This window comes from Cavia porcellus, unplaced genomic scaffold (assembly GCF_034190915.1).
Source record: "Cavia porcellus strain 051 isolate PalLab524CR breed Dunkin Hartley unplaced genomic scaffold, mCavPor4.1 scaffold_25, whole genome shotgun sequence".
NCBI lineage: Eukaryota > Metazoa > Chordata > Mammalia > Rodentia > Caviidae > Cavia > Cavia porcellus.
In genome coordinates, this window is record NW_026947508.1 from 32,916,893 (window position 1) to 32,933,465 (window position 16,573).

General features: G+C 41.3%; 1 protein-coding gene across 1 annotated transcript in view; it reads left to right on the forward strand.

The window, feature by feature from the left end:
* Positions 1–13,241, forward strand: part of LOC134472798 (liprin-alpha-1-like) — a 56,534-nt gene extending 43,293 nt beyond the window's left edge. The window contains exons 11-20 of the mRNA XM_063235125.1: positions 21–102; positions 203–403; positions 2,711–2,773; positions 3,272–3,294; positions 7,398–7,577; positions 7,661–7,758; positions 10,240–10,415; positions 10,710–10,778; positions 11,477–11,642; positions 12,071–13,241. Coding sequence (XP_063091195.1) covers positions 21–102; positions 203–403; positions 2,711–2,773; positions 3,272–3,294; positions 7,398–7,577; positions 7,661–7,758; positions 10,240–10,415; positions 10,710–10,778; positions 11,477–11,642; positions 12,071–12,174 — 1,162 coding nt within the window. The 3' untranslated portion in view covers positions 12,175–13,241. The remainder of the gene's footprint in view (positions 1–20; positions 103–202; positions 404–2,710; positions 2,774–3,271; positions 3,295–7,397; positions 7,578–7,660; positions 7,759–10,239; positions 10,416–10,709; positions 10,779–11,476; positions 11,643–12,070) is intronic.
* Positions 13,242–16,573: the final 3,332 nt, after the last annotated feature.

Sequence of the window (16,573 nt, forward strand, 5' to 3'; positions counted from 1 at the left end):
GAATGTCTTCTTTTTCACAGGCCTGAGTTGCTGGAGGAAGCCCAGAGGCAAGGCTTACCATTTTCACAGTGGGACGGGCCAACCGTGGTTGAATGGCTGGAGGTACATCCCTTTACTACAGAGACCTATGCTACATGACACAAGCTTGTCATGCATCTCCTGTCTCTACCTGATGTTCTGGTCTTTTCATTCTTCTTTCTAGCTCTGGGTTGGGATGCCTGCTTGCTATGTGGCTGCCTGCAGAGCAAATGTGAAAAGTGGGGCCATCATGTCAGCTCTGTCAGACAGACAGATCCAGCAAGAGATTGGCATCAGCCACCCTCTGCACAGACTGAAGCTGCGGCTGGCCATCCAGGAAACCCTGTGGCTCACCAGCCCTTCGGCTCCACCCACATTGAAAAAGGTATGTTCACAGAGGCTCTGTGTGCCCTCTGTGGAGGAGGAAGGCAGAGCCCACAAAAGCAGTAGCCTGCTAATGTTTCCGTGCTGCTTCCTAATCATACAGGGTGGTTTCAACTTAAAATTTCAGGAAAGCATAGTACAACCCCTAACTTGGAGGGGTTGAGTGATCCAAAGAAAATGTGTGAACTGCTTGTGTAAAAGTGTGGTTAAAGCCAGGCGTGGTGGCACATGCCTGTAGTTCCAGCACTCAGAAGGCTGAGGTGGGAGGATCACTGTGAGTTCTAGGCCAGTGGGTTACAGTGTGAGCAGCTTGAACTGAGTAATGAGATCCCGTTTCAGAAAAGACCAAAAAATAAATAATTAAATAAATGAATAAAACTTGGTTAGAAAGGCCTTCTTTAAGAAAGAAGGCTTTTTGAAAGGTAGAAAATTGATTGTCACAAATGTACGTATGAATTTATCAAAACTGAGTAAGTGTAAGGACCTCTTGAGGAAGGAAAAGTTAACATTTTAAGTAGCATTTCATCCTTGAACTTTGATTTCTATTTCATAGTTCAAACAATAATTAGTACTTGTACGGTATATAAAGGTACTTGCTAAGCAAATTATATGCGGAAAATATTGTTTTTCTTCAAGTATACAGGTAGCAAAATATACAGATAAGCCCAGGAATGTATAAACCCTTGCATACAATCCCCGGGCATAAATAAGCACCTGGCTATGGCCCCTTGGCTATAAACTAGGTTGGGCTGCCCTTACTTTGTTGTGTGTGGCTTCTTTCCTTCAGTCTTGTGCGTGTGAGTGCATCTGCATCACTGCACATATAGGCGGGACTTACAGAGTAACTGTAATTTGTGGCAGTCCAGAGGTGCCACTGACATACAGTTGACATGCTAACAAGGGGTGGTCACCTCCCAGAAATCCACTGGTTCCTGGACAGTTCTAAGCTTCTCTTCTTTGTGGATGTCTTTTTTTCCCTACAAGAACTAAAGGAGGAAAAATGCCGAGTTTCCTAGATGCACTGTGGTTGTGTGTCACGGCACCAGCAGGTGCTCTGGGTCTTGGGAGCTGCATGTGTCTGTCCAACCATGCCTGTGCTCACAAAGATGCTGTCCACTTGGGGAGTAGTGAAGAGCCCTCAAAGAGCTTCCTGGTGACTCTTCTGATGAAACATTGGTGGTTATTAGAAGGGAAGAGCAGGCCAGCTCTTAAGTTGCAAAGTTCAGGGGTTTTTCATTTAGATGTTCAACAAACTCTTAGAGCTGTGTAGACATCCTTCTGAGCAGCAGAGCAAGGTCTGCCTACAGTAACTTTATACACAAAAAAGTGTGAAGATTTTGTTGTTAGAGAATTATGAAAATGAACAATAAGCCTTTTTTTTTTTTTTTTTAACGTATGGCCAAAGAACACTTTCCCTTGGTGGAATGTTTTGTAACCAGTATCAGTCTGTTCTGCAGCTATTTCCACATTAATGTGGGCTTTGTAGAAATGAAGATGCTGCATGGCTTTTTCAAAGCTTTTAAGAACCCTCTTTCAAAAGGGAGCTTCTGTGATTCAGTTGAACTATTGGCAAGGACTAGACCTCACATCAGAAAGACTCTCCATATCACCAGTTACAAACACAGAAATTGCTGTTCTTGGGGAGCTTACAGTGGGCTAGCAGAGTGGCCATCAGTCTCAGGTTTGACTCAGATGGTGACAAGTGCTTTGTTTTTGGTGTTTGCATTGTTTGGCTCTCCTGTGCTCACTATCTTGTGCCCTGGCCTCCTGGGCTTCCTCTGGCTTTGGATCATCTGCTGAAAGCAGCCACAGGAAGCCAAGGCCAGAGCATCCTGTTGTTAGCCTGTGTTGGGGTGAGACTGCTTTCTGTGTGTTTTGTTTTATTCTTTTGTTTTGCTGTACTGAGGCTTAAACCTAGTGCTTTGGGAGAGCCAGGCAAAAACCCTATCATGAGCTATACCTCCAACATGGTGAGACTATTGAAAATACTGTCTATTGAATCATCAGTTACTGGGGAAAGTAACTTTTCAGAAATATAAAGTATGTTCTCATCCATACTTTTAAGCATGTGATCTGGAAATTGTGTGCTGTTCTCCTTATATTCCGACCACACTGTTATTGTTTAAAAGAGGATGAGCCTGTGTTAATGATCTCTGGCTTTCTCTGTGGGTGCCTGAAATGAAAATGTGCAAAGAGTGACCTTTGCCTCGTGGCTCCTTACTGTGCCTGTGGCTCATATGTGCGTCCTTCTCCTTTCTGTCATGCTTCCCTTGCCCTGGATGTGGCTGGTGCACTGGGGTCACCTTAGACCACAGGAAATGTCTGGTTAACACATGAAGAGATGGAAACACTCGCAGCCACATCTCAGATGGTCAGTCAGCCCTGCAGCTCATGTTCCAAAGTGGGTTTCCTACTCCAGACCAAAGGGCCCTTTGTCTTTTGTTGAAAACAAAAGTTAATTTGCATTTGTTTCAAATATAATGTGTTCTTTTTAGGTTATTAGCTCATAGCGTATAGTCGTATTTGCATTTTTTAGATTTTTACAAGAATTTAGTTTATAGATTTGCCCCATTTAGAGAAGATGTAATTTGCTTCTCCTTTTGGAGAGACCTCCATTGAGCACTGCGTTGTGGTTGTCTAACGCCAACAGTCTACTGTATGAGGTTAGTTGGCATGGAAAAAGTCTGCTCCTTGCATGGAAAATTGAAATTCTTGGATTTTCATGAGTTTTTGCATGAGGCATTGATATTTTGAATGTTTTTCACTCAGTCAAGGTGCATGTTCCCTGCAGAATTAATTTGCTTACACTACTAAAGTTCACTAATACTAATAGTTATGTTCTTTTACATTCCTAACAACCTAACATCAGGAAGATGAGGAGGGAAGCTGGATAAGGTTGGAGTCTTTCTATAATATTTCTTCACTCTGTAGCAACAAAAAGCAATTGAGGATGTAAACTTGTGTGACCTGCTTTAGTAGGTGTTTTTCACACCTTAATTTATTCATAGTATCATTAATGACTTGAAGAATGTAATCAAATAAATCACAGGATTAAAGATTACATCTCATGGATAATTTTGAACATTTCCCATATGGGATCATGGAAATTACTTTGAACGAAGGTTGTTTTATTTATGAATAGAATCTTTTATACAAAGTCCCCTGGTTTAGGCAACTCCTGAGTTTATGTACATGTAGTTCGTTGCTGGGTTAGTTTTGTTCTAAAATGTACTGCTGAAAAAAATCATGAAATACACTTCTAAACCTGAAAGTTGGCACGGGGCCTTTCCCTCTATGTCTTTATATTGTTATTTGACTAAGTACTGCCCTACTGTGTTGAGTTAAAGATCTTAGTAATGGAGTTCTCAGAAATTAAGGCTTATCACTTCACAGAGATTGAATTTCAGCTGCCTAACTCTTCACTACACAGAAAGCTCTGCCCCATGTTTTACAGTGTCTGAGTCAGATGACTTGGTTAAATTCCCAGCATCCCTCTGCCCTCTTGGGTCTTTGGTGGGCACAGTGCAGTACCAGGGGACTTGTAGTTCTTCAGCTTTTCCCAGGGGCATGGTATTCGGGGGCTCAGAAGAGTTAGCATATGTCTGAAAGCAAGTATAAATGAGTTAAGATTAGAATTTGCTGATTCCAAGATGATGCTTGAAACAGTTGCTTCTGTTTGCATTTCTAAAGGTTGTTCAGTTATAGCACTTGGTTGTTTGTTTTGTTTGTTCATTTGAAAAAAAGAGAGGTGGAACTTGGTGACACATATGGGTCATCCCAGGACTTGGGAGGTTGATCAAGCATGTTTGTTGCAAATTTGAGACCAGCATAGGCTACATAGTGAGTTCAAGGTCAGCCTAAACTACATAGTAAAATCCTGTCTCAAAATTACAAAAAGTTTAGAAACAAAAACTAAGAAGAAAGAGAATAGCTACTAACTGGGTTTCCCTCCCTGGGTTTAGATACTCCCTGCCTCTAGAATCACTTAAATTCACCTAGTTAGAGGTCTCTCTACAGGACCAACAATGACCATCAGTGAATTAAGCAGTGCATTTCATAATTACGTAAGTTTCAATATATTCCAAAAGACAAAGTAGAATATGGTCACCACTTCAATATGAAATAGCATCAGAGACATAAAGTGTAGTTGAACAAGCTTAACATTTGCTTTTTGCAGTGACCATATAAAAGGGGCCCATGCAGAAGATTCCAGATTTACCCCACATGCAATGTTCTGCAGAAGCTTGGTGCACTTTGCCACCATCCTTTCCCAGACAGAGCTGCTAGGACAGAGCTATGCTAGCACAAAGCATTGTGCTTTGCCCGTGCTGGCACTGGGTGGCCTCACTCCTGACTGAGCTTTGGAAGGAACACTCAAGTGTGGTCAGAACTGTTCGCATATCAGATGTAAGATATGACTGGCTGTGTAAGAAGGCTGTGCCAGCTGCCAGGAGCCATTAATGAGCAGGACAGCTGCAGTCCCACTCTCATGGAGCTCGCATTTTACTGACCTTGAGACTGAGCGTGACTTGTCCATGCTTGGAGCATGAGGTCCCTTTGCACACTTCTTCAGAAGGCTGTGGTGGCAGCCAGGGAGAGGAGGAGGCTCTCCCTCAAACTGAGTCTGAGCTGTCAGAATCTGCATTATCAGCAACTGCAAAAGTAGTAAACAGAGATATGGAGGGTTTGCTTCCGCACAGCTTTTTATTTGGAAGATTTCTTCTACTCATTAGAAGAGAGCATAGTCAGCAGGCCAGAAAACATCAAATATTCAGGCTGTGAATCCCAGGCCCATGAAAGTATGACTCAAAGGACTGCATCATGGTAACATTGTTAGGTATCTTAATGGTTACCATAGTGGTATATTTGTCACTCATCATTTAAAGAAAGTTATGAAATCTTTTCTGTTAGAATTGGAACATTCCTCTTAGCTGAGCCATCCCTTGTATCTTGACTGGAACAAATAAAATACTAGAGTGGAATCCATTGTTCTAAACCAAACATGGAGGCCATGCATGGTGGTTTATGACTGTAATCCCAGAACTCAGGAGGCTGAGGCTGGAAGATATCAACTTAGAGACCAGCCTGGGCCTAGTGAGACCCTGTTGTAAGGGGTTGGGGATGTAGCTCAGGTTAGAGTGCTTGCCTAGCAGGTATGAAACCCTGAGTTCAAGCCAGGAGAGGATGGATGGGAATGGATAGTTTTTATTTTAAAGGATTCCTCAATGTACCTTAGGATTCCTGTGAATGTAATTTAATCTTCCTTAGCTGGAGAGCATAACGAACCATTCTCTGTGAAGTGGTTGTATATCATGTCTATTTTTCATTGTACAGACCTTGGACATATTCTGTTGAATTGGTTGCTAAGGATTTTATGCAGTTTAGTGCCATTATATAAGATACTTCTAAAATCTCAATTTCCAGTTCATTTTGTATATTTAGAAATGTTAATTTTTGTGTATTCATTGTATATTCAGCAGCTTTGCTAAATTCATGTATAAACCCTAATAGCTATTTCATAGACTTTTTCAACAATGATAATTGTGTCATTTACTAATAAAGAGAGGTTTATGTCTTTCTCAACTCATGCCATTTTTATGTTTTTCCTGCCATTACAGTGGCCAGGTCTCCAGCACAGGCAAACATAAACGGTGACAGTGGACACCCCTTGTGCTTCTTTCCGTTCAGGGAGACATTTGGTCCCTCATTGTGAGGTTTTTAGCTGCAGGCTTTTGGTAGATGACCCTTAATAGATTGAGGCGGTGGGTCTTTCGTCCTAGAATGCTGAGTTTCATAACTGAATGATGGATCTTGTGCCACATAAGGTATTATGAGACATGGCTTTCTTTGCTGATCTCGTAATTGGGCAAATTTCATTGATTTTTTTTTTCCTCCTCAGTTGGTGAACCAACCTATTCCTGAGTCAGTAAACCTACTTACCATGATTCCTTATTTTTGGTGTAGTGCAGACTAGTCCCAAACTCGAAATACTTTTGTCTCAGCCTCCTGAGTGCTGGGTTTACAGGCATGCACCACCATACCACACCACAAAAAAGTACGTCCTGAAGCCAGATGTGATGATGCACCCCTGTAGTTGCCAAAACTCAAGAGACTGAGCCCAGAAGTTGGCTGTTATAATGTCCTATGACAATTGGGCATTAAACTAAGATGGACATCATACTAAGAGTGGCATCAATATCTCTTTGCATAGGGAGTGCTTGTGCATAGCCACTGCACTCAATCCTGGTAATATAATGGGAATCTCTGTCTTTAAAGGTTGTGGGGAGGGGCTGGGGATTTAGCTCAGTGGTGCAGCACCTGCCTTGCAAGCATGAGGTCCTGAGTTCAATTCCCAGTACCCCCCCCCAAAAAAAAAGAAAGGAAAAAGTGTAAGTTATATCTGGGTCAGATTGATTGACAGTATTGTTTTTGTCCGTAGCCTTCCTGATTGTTTTCCTTTTCTTAGTCCTTTTTGGTTTTTTGATTGGCACATTGAACCAGTTGTTAAGAGAGGAGTGTTGAAGTCTTCTAAATTTAATTGTATTTTTCTGTTTTTGTTCTTAGTCTCATTAGTTGTTCATTTATCATTTTAAATTTACTTTTCCTGATTTTCAAATACACTTGTCATTTAGGAAGACAAAGTATTAAAAATAAAATCAAAACCAGCTAGAGCTCATTTGAATGATTTGAATTGATTCTTCAAACTTGTTCATGAGTCATGATCATTCTTTATTCCTATATTATTATATTGAAAACTAATTCAGAAAAGGAATTTATAGACAGGTATGATTTTTCTATAGCTTGGTAAATTGTCCTAAATGAGTCATAAAATTTTGCCAATATGATTTCTGTTGGATAAAACTTTAGGAATTTGAAAAGGTAGGAATGGGAGATCAAATATTTAGAAATTATGAAAAGCAATGTTGTCATTCATTTAGCCTTTAAGAATGGTGTCTAGATTAAAAATCTGAACTGATGTCACTCATTTGTTGAAATCAGACACTTGCATATGGGGACATGGACCACGAGTGGATTGGCAATGAGTGGCTGCCCAGCCTGGGCCTACCTCAGTACCGAAGCTATTTCATGGAGTGCCTTGTGGATGCTCGGATGCTGGACCACCTGACCAGGAAAGACCTGCGGGGGCGGCTGAAAATGGTTGACAGTTTTCACAGGTGAGGCAGTGCAAGTGGTTCTTCCTAACGGATCAAGAGACTTCACATTGCCACCGTAAAATAACCCCTTATTTTATAAATAGGAAGAGCTTCCAGTGTGGACTTATGTGCCTGAAAAGGTTAAATTATGATCGTAAAGAACTGGAAAGAAGAAGAGAAGAAAGTCAGCATGTAGTTAAAGGCAAGTACATTATGCCGGATGGATGCAGCACATGCCTGCTGCCTCCCAGGCAGCCTGGGTGATTGCCTGTTTGAAAAAGTATAGCAGCCAGCTGAGCTGGCACATACCTGCAATCCTAGCACTCTGGGAGGATATAGCAGCAGAGTCACAAGCCTAGCCCAGGCAGCTTGGACTCCGTGAAACCTTCTCTCAAAATGAAAAGTATAACAGGGCTAGAGATGCAGCTCAGTGCAAATCCCTGTGTTTATTCCTGAGTACCTCAAAAAGAAATCAAGGGCTTAGTGATAAGGCACTTGCTTACCACTTGCATTGCCCTGGGTTTGATCCCTAGGACTGAAAAAAAAAAAAGCACAAAATAATCATACATTTATCTGGGAATTACACAAATTACAGTTCCAGCTACTAAGAATACTAAGGCAGGAAGATCACAAATTCAGGGCCGACCTGGCAATTTAGTGAGACCCTGTCTCAGAACACTAAAACTAGATTTGAAAATTAGGGGTGCTAAGAATGTAGTTCAGTGAAAAAAGACTTGCCTAGCATGCTCAGGGCTCTGGCTTCTGTCTCTAGTACCACAAAAAAATAAATCAGGGAAGACTTTTAAGTGGAAACAACTGGCTTGGCATGATAACAAGAGGAGGGATGAAAAGGGGTGCCCTGAGACAGTGTGTGCTTATCTCAGTCTGTAGGCTACCCTCTTGGTGCTGGCATTCTTTCATGTAGTTTTCCTTTTGTTGTTGTACACTGTATACGCTCTCTCAGAGATGCTGCCTTATGCTATTAGATCAGAGCAAGGCAAACAAGCCACTGCCTTTTGCTTACTGGATAGAGGTTAAAACTACAGCTTTGGGAGCTTTTTCTAAGGCCTGTGGCAGCATGCAGGGCACACAGTTCTGCTCCCAGAGGGAGGGAGAGGTCAAGGCAACCAATAGCCTAGCACCCATAATTTTGTAATTTATTTATTTATTTTGAGACAGAATTTCACTAAGTACCCTGGTCTGGGATTACACCTGTGACCCTCCTGCCACAGCACCCATACTAACTGGGATTGCAGTCCTTACAGAAACCACAGAGTGTCCTGTGGGCAAAGGAAAGACATGTCAGAAACAGGCCAGGAGGTAGGAGAGGGCATGGCAGCCCCCTCAGTATGACAGGGACAGGCATTTTCTCTGAAGACAACACTGAATGTCATGCTCACGAGAGTCTCTCAGAATTCTCGGTAGTTACTAATAGCACTGCAGTGATGAGAAGAAATGAGACTTACTGAATAATGATCAAGCACTGTGTCAAGTCTTCCATAGTTGATTCATTCAGGCTGCATCGTGGTTCTGTTATTTTCATCCTCATTCTGATGTCTTTTTCTAAATAAAATAAAGGATTATCTATTGGCCAGGGATGTAGCCCTGTGGTAGGACACTTGCCTAGTCTGTGCAAGGCCTGGGTTTTAATTCTTTTAAAACAAAGAATACGTTGAGGTCTATTTAGAAAAGAAAGTCATGGCCGGGGATATAGCTCAACAACAGAGCGGCTGCCTGGCAAGTGCAAGGTCATGAGTTTGATCCCTGGTACCAAAACAAAGTTGAGAAAAAAAATCAGACATGAAATGTATTAATCCATTTAATTTGTTTTCTATATCCCCTCTCCATATTTTGTCAGTTGGCAAAAGCAGTCTTTGAAAAGATTGGTGGTCAGATATATTTTTACAGAGTGGCAATTTTTTGGTCTGTAATAGAATACATTTAATAATTATCTTTGTATGATATACGATTGCCAAAATCTAATATGCTGGAATGTCTTTAAAATTCTTTCTTTGTAATATATTAAGATGTTGATATGACCAAAGCTTCAGAAGCACAGGGGCTGGGGTATGGCTCAGTGGCTTAGCACCTACCTGGTAAGCACAAGGCTCTGAGTTTGATTCCCAGTACAACAACAAGAAAAAGTAAAAGAAAACGAAGGTCAGAAGGTCAGAAGCAAAGAGTTTGTGTTGAACTCAGCAAGGTATCTGAACTGTCATGGTATCTGCCCCTTTCATGATGGAGAAGCATTTCAGGAGACTCTGGGGTCTGTGTAGGAAACATGCTTATACGTGCTAGGTCTGACTCTGACCCTCAGCCTGATGTTTTTGCAGTCTTAGGATTGAACCCCAGGCCTTGTACATACTAGGCAAGTGATCTGCCACCAAGCTACATCCTCAGCCAATCATGCTGTATTGTTCCCTGAATATATCCTATCCACAATCTTACTGTGACACCTGAGTGCACTAGGGGAGGCTTCTAAAGGGAAAGTTTTTATTAGAATGAGGCAGAACCAAAACAGCTGTGTCTATGTGTGTGTCTGTCAGTATTTGTGAGTGTGGAGTCCATTTTCAGGAGCTGAGGGATCAAGATCCATGCTAGGAATCTTTCCCCTGCATTGCAGGACATGTATGATGAAGAGGTTTTCTGAAGCCACATTTACAGTTGTTTTGTTCTTTCACAGATGTGCTTGTTTGGAGCAATGATCGAGTGATTCGCTGGGTCATATCCATTGGCCTTAAAGAATTTGCAAACAACCTCATAGAGAGTGGGGTTCATGGCGCACAGCTGGCCTTAGATGAAGCCTTCGATTACAACACATTGGCCCTGTTGTTACAGATCCCGACAGAGAACAGAAAGGTGACAACGGAGTCTGTGCCTCTGTCTGCTTAGCCACAGTGTTCGGTTTTTCTGTGGTTCTAGAATACTTATTTTTCATTTGAATGGAGAGAAAATTTAACTCTAGACAACTAGTAATCACTTTCCATAACTAATCTATAATATGGTAGTTCAAAATAAGCAAATGCTTGATTTTTCACTATCTTTTCTTTCCAGTTTGTGTTGCAAGCATGTGAGTCTTTGAAGTCTTTGTTTTAAAAAATTGTAATGTGTAACATCCTTCAGATATATTTAGTTGTTGTTTTGTTACTTCAGGCTCGAAATGTCTTGGACAAAGAATTTGCCGACCTTTTGGTCCTTGGGACTGTCAGACGTTTTGATGTTGTAAGTTTTCAGCTTTTTTCTCCTCTCACTGCTAGGAATCAACCTCAGGGCTTCACATATGCCAGTTGAGTGCTCTACTACTGATCCTTGCTCTTGGTCCACTACTTAATTTTTGGCAACCTTCAAAAATTATTTCTATATTGTCAAACAGATTGCAGCCTGCGATCAAAGTCTTAAGTTGTGTTTTGGTGACAGCTGACTGTCCTGCCCCAGTTCTTCTGTTTGGAAGGTTTCTTTCAAAAGTATATTAAATTTCCCCTCATGCTAAATCATAACTAACCTGTTGCCATACATTACGATTGTCTTCAGTGAGCTCCAAGAGTACTTGATTTTCACAAAGAAGATGGAAGCTGAATCTGGAAGCAAAGCATTTGTTGGATTATTTGTAGCCAGAATATTTTGAAAATAAATAAAAGTACATTATATAGCAGGCAAGAGCTTGTCCACAGTAAGAAATAAAATATTCTGATGGGTGAGAAAATCACATCCCTGGTGCCCAGGACTGCCCTCGTTTCTCCAGTTGGGGCCCAGCAGGAATGTAATCATGTTTCCTCTCACACTGAAGTTCCAGTGTGTGCAGCACATTGGAAGGTCACCAGGAAAGGCTAAGTAAAGCAAAACAGTCAGGGGCTTAGGAGTCCTTCTGAAGGACAGTTATCTTTATTAGAGTGTGCCTGTTCTGTGTTTTCATTTGCCAGGAGCATGACAAACACTTTAGGAGAGCACCTTCATGGAGAGAGAAGGTTAGAGAAAAGGCCATTCATGGCGTGGCAACTGGGTCATCAGAGACACTCCCTGCAAACTTCCGAGTCTCTTCTTCCAAGTCTTCCCACTCTGTGCAGCCCAATGAGATCCAGATGGATGGTATGTGGTGGGCCATGTAATGCAACACTGGCTGGGAGCATGTGCGCGCTAATAATTACCTAGAGTGGCCATTGTATGTGTTACAAAGCATCTGAGTTTGGTTGCATGCCCAGGTGTCAATGGTTCAGGATTAGCCCTAACATTTGTTGGAAAATGGTTAACAACAATAATAGAATTTTTAAAAAATCTGTCTGGTTGAACCTTAGCATCCTTGCCCAACTAATAAAGTGGAGCACCCATCTGTGCTCTCAGGGCTGAGGCTGATGCACCTGTGGGGTGCAGTGTGTGGCAGGCAGCACTGGCTTGCCAGGAAAATTGCAGTGTGACACTTGGGACTTCTCTCCACACTAGAAGAAATGGCAGAGTAAACTTTAGCTCACAACTTCCAGCTTCTGCCAACTCTGTCTTTCCTTTTCCCTTCCCTCCAGTGTTATCTTTCCATATACTTACCTTGTGCCACCTGAAGAGGGACAGGGAAGAAGGCAGAAGCCTTGTGGAGACCGCTAGGGCAGCCCTGCTGCCTTCTCAGTGAGAGATGGCAAGGCATTGACCTTTCCAGTGCAGTCGGGATGGCCCTTATGTAACTGCTGACTGAAGAGTGCAGTTGGCTGAGAGGAGACCTTGAGTCCCTGACAGTCCTGCCCACCTAGTAAAAGGCACTGATAGGGTCCTGAGAGAGCCCACATCCACATCCAGCTCTTGTGGTAGCAGGGACATGACCTTGAGCAAGTCATGCAGCTGTGCTGTGCCTCAGTTTCCATATCTGTAACTTGGGCATCATAGTAATGTGATTTTGATGCTTCAATGTGTCATGTGGGTGAAGCTGATGGAGTCCTGAGCCTCGTGCATTGCTGACAATCTCAGTGTTAGGTGGAGACTTCATTCCTTCTCATTCCTGATGTACATGGTTGTGCTGTATAAACTGTACCAGTGGGGTTGTTACAAGTTTCCTGTTGTTAGCCCCCTGTGTAGGTAGTTTTCCTTTTTTCTCTTTCTTGCCTGTATGAAAATCAGAGAAAAATACATTTATATAAACTTTTTAAAGCTGAACACTTTCCAGTGTGTCTTTTAACTAGTAAGTTCTTAAGAATTAACACTTTCTCCCTCAAGGTGTCTTACAAATGTTGGCAAGGCATGGAAGTGCATGCCTGTAATTCCAGTACTTGGGAGGCTCAGGCAGGAAAATCATGAATCTGAGATGTATGTGAATCATAAATCCAGGTTAAGGCTATACTGAGCTTCATAGGAAGACCTTGTATCATAAATAAAATAGATAAGTAAGTAAGCTGTGACGGGCCTTGAGCTTAATTTCCATTGGCTTACTAAATAGTCTAAATGAGTACTCTGTTGTTTTCCCTGTACCTTCAATTTCTGTTTCACTATAAGAATCACATTTTCTCTCTGAACATTGCAAGCAATATTAACATAGCTGGGTGTGGAGATCACCTGTAATCCCGGCACTGGGGAAGCTAAGGCAGGAAGGTTGCTGAGAGCTCAGTACCAGCCTCGAATTCACAGGGATTGTAGGGCCAGTGTGAACTACACAGGGAGACCTTGTTTCAACAAAACAAAACAAAAATAAAGGGTAGTATTAATGAGTCTGTTTGTTGTTGATTTGTTTTTTTGGAGGCATTTTTGTGGTTGTGGTTGTTGTTTTGGGGTTTGGGGTGGTACTGGGGAGGGAGCCTTCTACCTGTACTACACATCACCCCTTCTTTTATTATCCAGAAAGGGTCTTGTTAAATTGTCCAGGCCTGGTTTGAACTTGGAGTTTTCCTGCCTCAACCTCCCAGAGTGCTAGGATTACAGGCATGTGCAGGCAAACTGTGTAACACTAAATTTAAATGGATTGAATAGAAAAAGTTGTCAGGGTAAATTACATAGAAGATGTCTATGCCACATTGGTAAGAAGGTGGACTGTTACAAATGACTTGCGAGGTGGAGAGTATAAGATAAATTACAGCATGTCTCCTAGACTTTAGAATGAAGGTTTACAATGACTGCCCAGTCTTACCAACACGGCCAGCTATCTGTCTTTTCTAGAGCTATGGCAAGATGTTGCTAAGAAGTATTCCTGGTATACTTGCAGGAAAACAAAACACTGTACAACTGGGAGTGTAAATATCTGCAGAAGATGTTGCAAGCTCTTTACCCAGTTTGTGACAGGGCTGTACTGCCTGTTTAGCCACCCAGTGTTTGTCAAACAAGGACCCCTGCCTCCGTGTTCTCCATCCTTTTTTGTAGAAACTGAGACAAGCTTTAGTCTTCTGAGAAGCACTGGCCATGGCCTCTGGGCTGTGCCTCTTTGCCTGCAACCCACCCTGAGAGCAGTGCCTGCAGAGCAGCTGGGGTTCCCTCCTCCCCTTCGTGCTGCTGATTCACCCCATTCATTCCTGGAGGTCTAGCTGTAGGGCACAAGGAAAAGTCCAGTTGCTATATCAAAGTGTGGCTTAAGGAGCTGCAGAGTAGCTATGTTAGGTGGTTGTCCTCTCTGTATGTGCACACTGAGGTGGTTTGCACTTCCAAGGGGCCCTATTGCTATTTTAGGTGCCAGTGTCCCCTTGGGTGGTGACAGAACCACTCTGGGCAGCCCTCTGATGCTCTTGCCTCACTCTCCCAGGCAGTCTTAGGATTCCTCAGTAGACACCATTGTAGGTGTGGAGATGTGTGTCTTACCTGTGCCCCGTGTGAAGTGTTAAAACTAACAGCACTTTGTTTTTGCACACTTCCTCTCATGGTTGTTGGAACAGGCAGTGTATCAGAAACACAGAAGTTGGATTCTGCGACAGTCAGGACTTCCTCCCGTTAAGCCTCCTGTTGGTGAGTAGAGAGCAGCGTAATCCCTGGAGATCATCCCTGTACAGCAGGGTGAAGCTGTAACAGGGCTAACAGTGTGGGTTTAGACCATGCCAATTTACATGGGGATCTTCAAAATGACAGAAATAGTAGCTCTGTACCCATCAAGGCGATTTTGGTTTTTAGCTGACCATAAAGAGGGCTGTGTGTCATTTTTGTTCTGTTAACTTTTATTTTTATTAGTAAGTTAGTTGTACTTAAATTCATCATGGAGAGTTGGTACCTGTACTAGGACATCTTAAATCTTTTTACCTCCCCTCTCCTGTGTCCCTTGTGTCTCCAGTTTTAAAGAAAAACACGTGCCACTGAGTAAATCCTGGAAAAACAGGACTTTTTGTCTTGTAAGCTGACAATAAATTGCACCTTGAGCAATCTTGCATCTTGCCTGATTTAGGAGCCCAGTTCTCAAATGATCTGTTTTTGACAGTGGGTTATTACCGAGATCCTCCTTTACCATTTGTTAATATTTATCTAACTTTGCCTGTCTGTATTTGTTTTATGAAGTTGGGCATGTTATTATTCAGTGTGTTTATAATCGTCATCCCTTCCTATGGAATTATTCACTTCACCTATGTGTAGTGACTTTCTTTGTCTCTTCTGACTAGTTTTGGCTTGAAGTCTACTTTGTCTAAAGTTAATATCACTACAAAATTTACACATTTTGGGTTTTGTTGTAAAACAGAGAAAAAAAGTGATCTAAAGGATACAACTGCAAGTGTGTTTAGGTGTGTTAAGATAAATGAACATATTACTAAATTTTTGTTGGATCACTGAACACAACTGTTTGCAGTCTCACTGTTTGAATGTCCACTTTGTATGCTTTAATACTGTAACTTGAACAACCATTTCTAAGATGACAATATGTAATCTATTATAATTTCTTACCTTTTTTTGCAATTCTGTATTACTTGTACCATTATACTGTTTTTTCTTTTTTTTTTTTCTTTTAAATAAAAAAAATAAAGTTAGGATCACTACTTCTTTCTCTTTTCCTGCGTGGAATATTATTTTCCATCTTTTGATCTTTAATCTGTGAATTTCTTTTTGAATTAAATGTGTTTCTTGATTCCTGCGTATCATAGGATTTTGTTTCTGGATCAGTTCTGCCAGTCTGTGTCTTTTGGTGGGGAATTGAAACCATTTCACACTGAGAGTTTTTACTGAAAACTATCGACTTATTCTTGTTGATATTCCTTTCCTTTTTTTTTTTTTCTTTTGCTTAACTGCTCATCACACCGGGTATATTCATTCTTTTTGATTTATTGACATTGTTGGCTTTATTGTTGTTTTCCAGAAATACCCTTAAAATTTTTGTTTCTTTTTAAATCTATTTTACTTTAAAGAGAAAAAAAAGAAAAACAAACAAAATTTCAAAGCACAATAATTAGAGATTGTTATCTTCAAGTCAGTTGAAATTTTTTGGTAATGCTGGTTTGGTGGCCATGAATATCTTGTCTTCTTGTAATGGAAATACTTTATGTCTGCATCAGTTATGAAGGAGAGTTTTGCAGGATGCATAAGTCAGGTTTGGAAGTTATCTTTTAGAGCTCAAAACACTTCAGTCCTCCTGGCCTTGAAGTTTTGTGTTGAGAGGTCTGGTGTAATTTTAATGCGTTTACCTTTCCATGTAATTTGTTGCTTTTCTGTAATAGCACTTAAGAGTTTGTCTCCTGTGATAGGTTTCTGGTACTAAAAGTATAATAAGCTCTCTTTTGATCATGCCTCCACTTATTGGTGTGCTTGTTTCTTTTCCTGTATTTGGGGAGTTTTCTGCCATTATTTCAGTGAATATTTTTATGCTGTTAGTGTTATCTTCTGATTTATCGCTTTTTCCAATTACTCATAGGCTTTTTTGTGTCATCCAGTGGTTGAGTCCATTTTTCATGTTGTCTTGTTGGTTTGTGTAGTTGGTCTCTGAAAGCACCACTGCCTTCGAGTTCTGAAATTCTGTTCTCACACTGGTCATTTCTGCAGCCCAAACTTTCAATATAATTTTTAATCACCTGGATTTCTGATTTTAACCTTCTTATGGACTCCAATTTTTTTTCTAAACTTGTCATTATGGTTTGTATAGT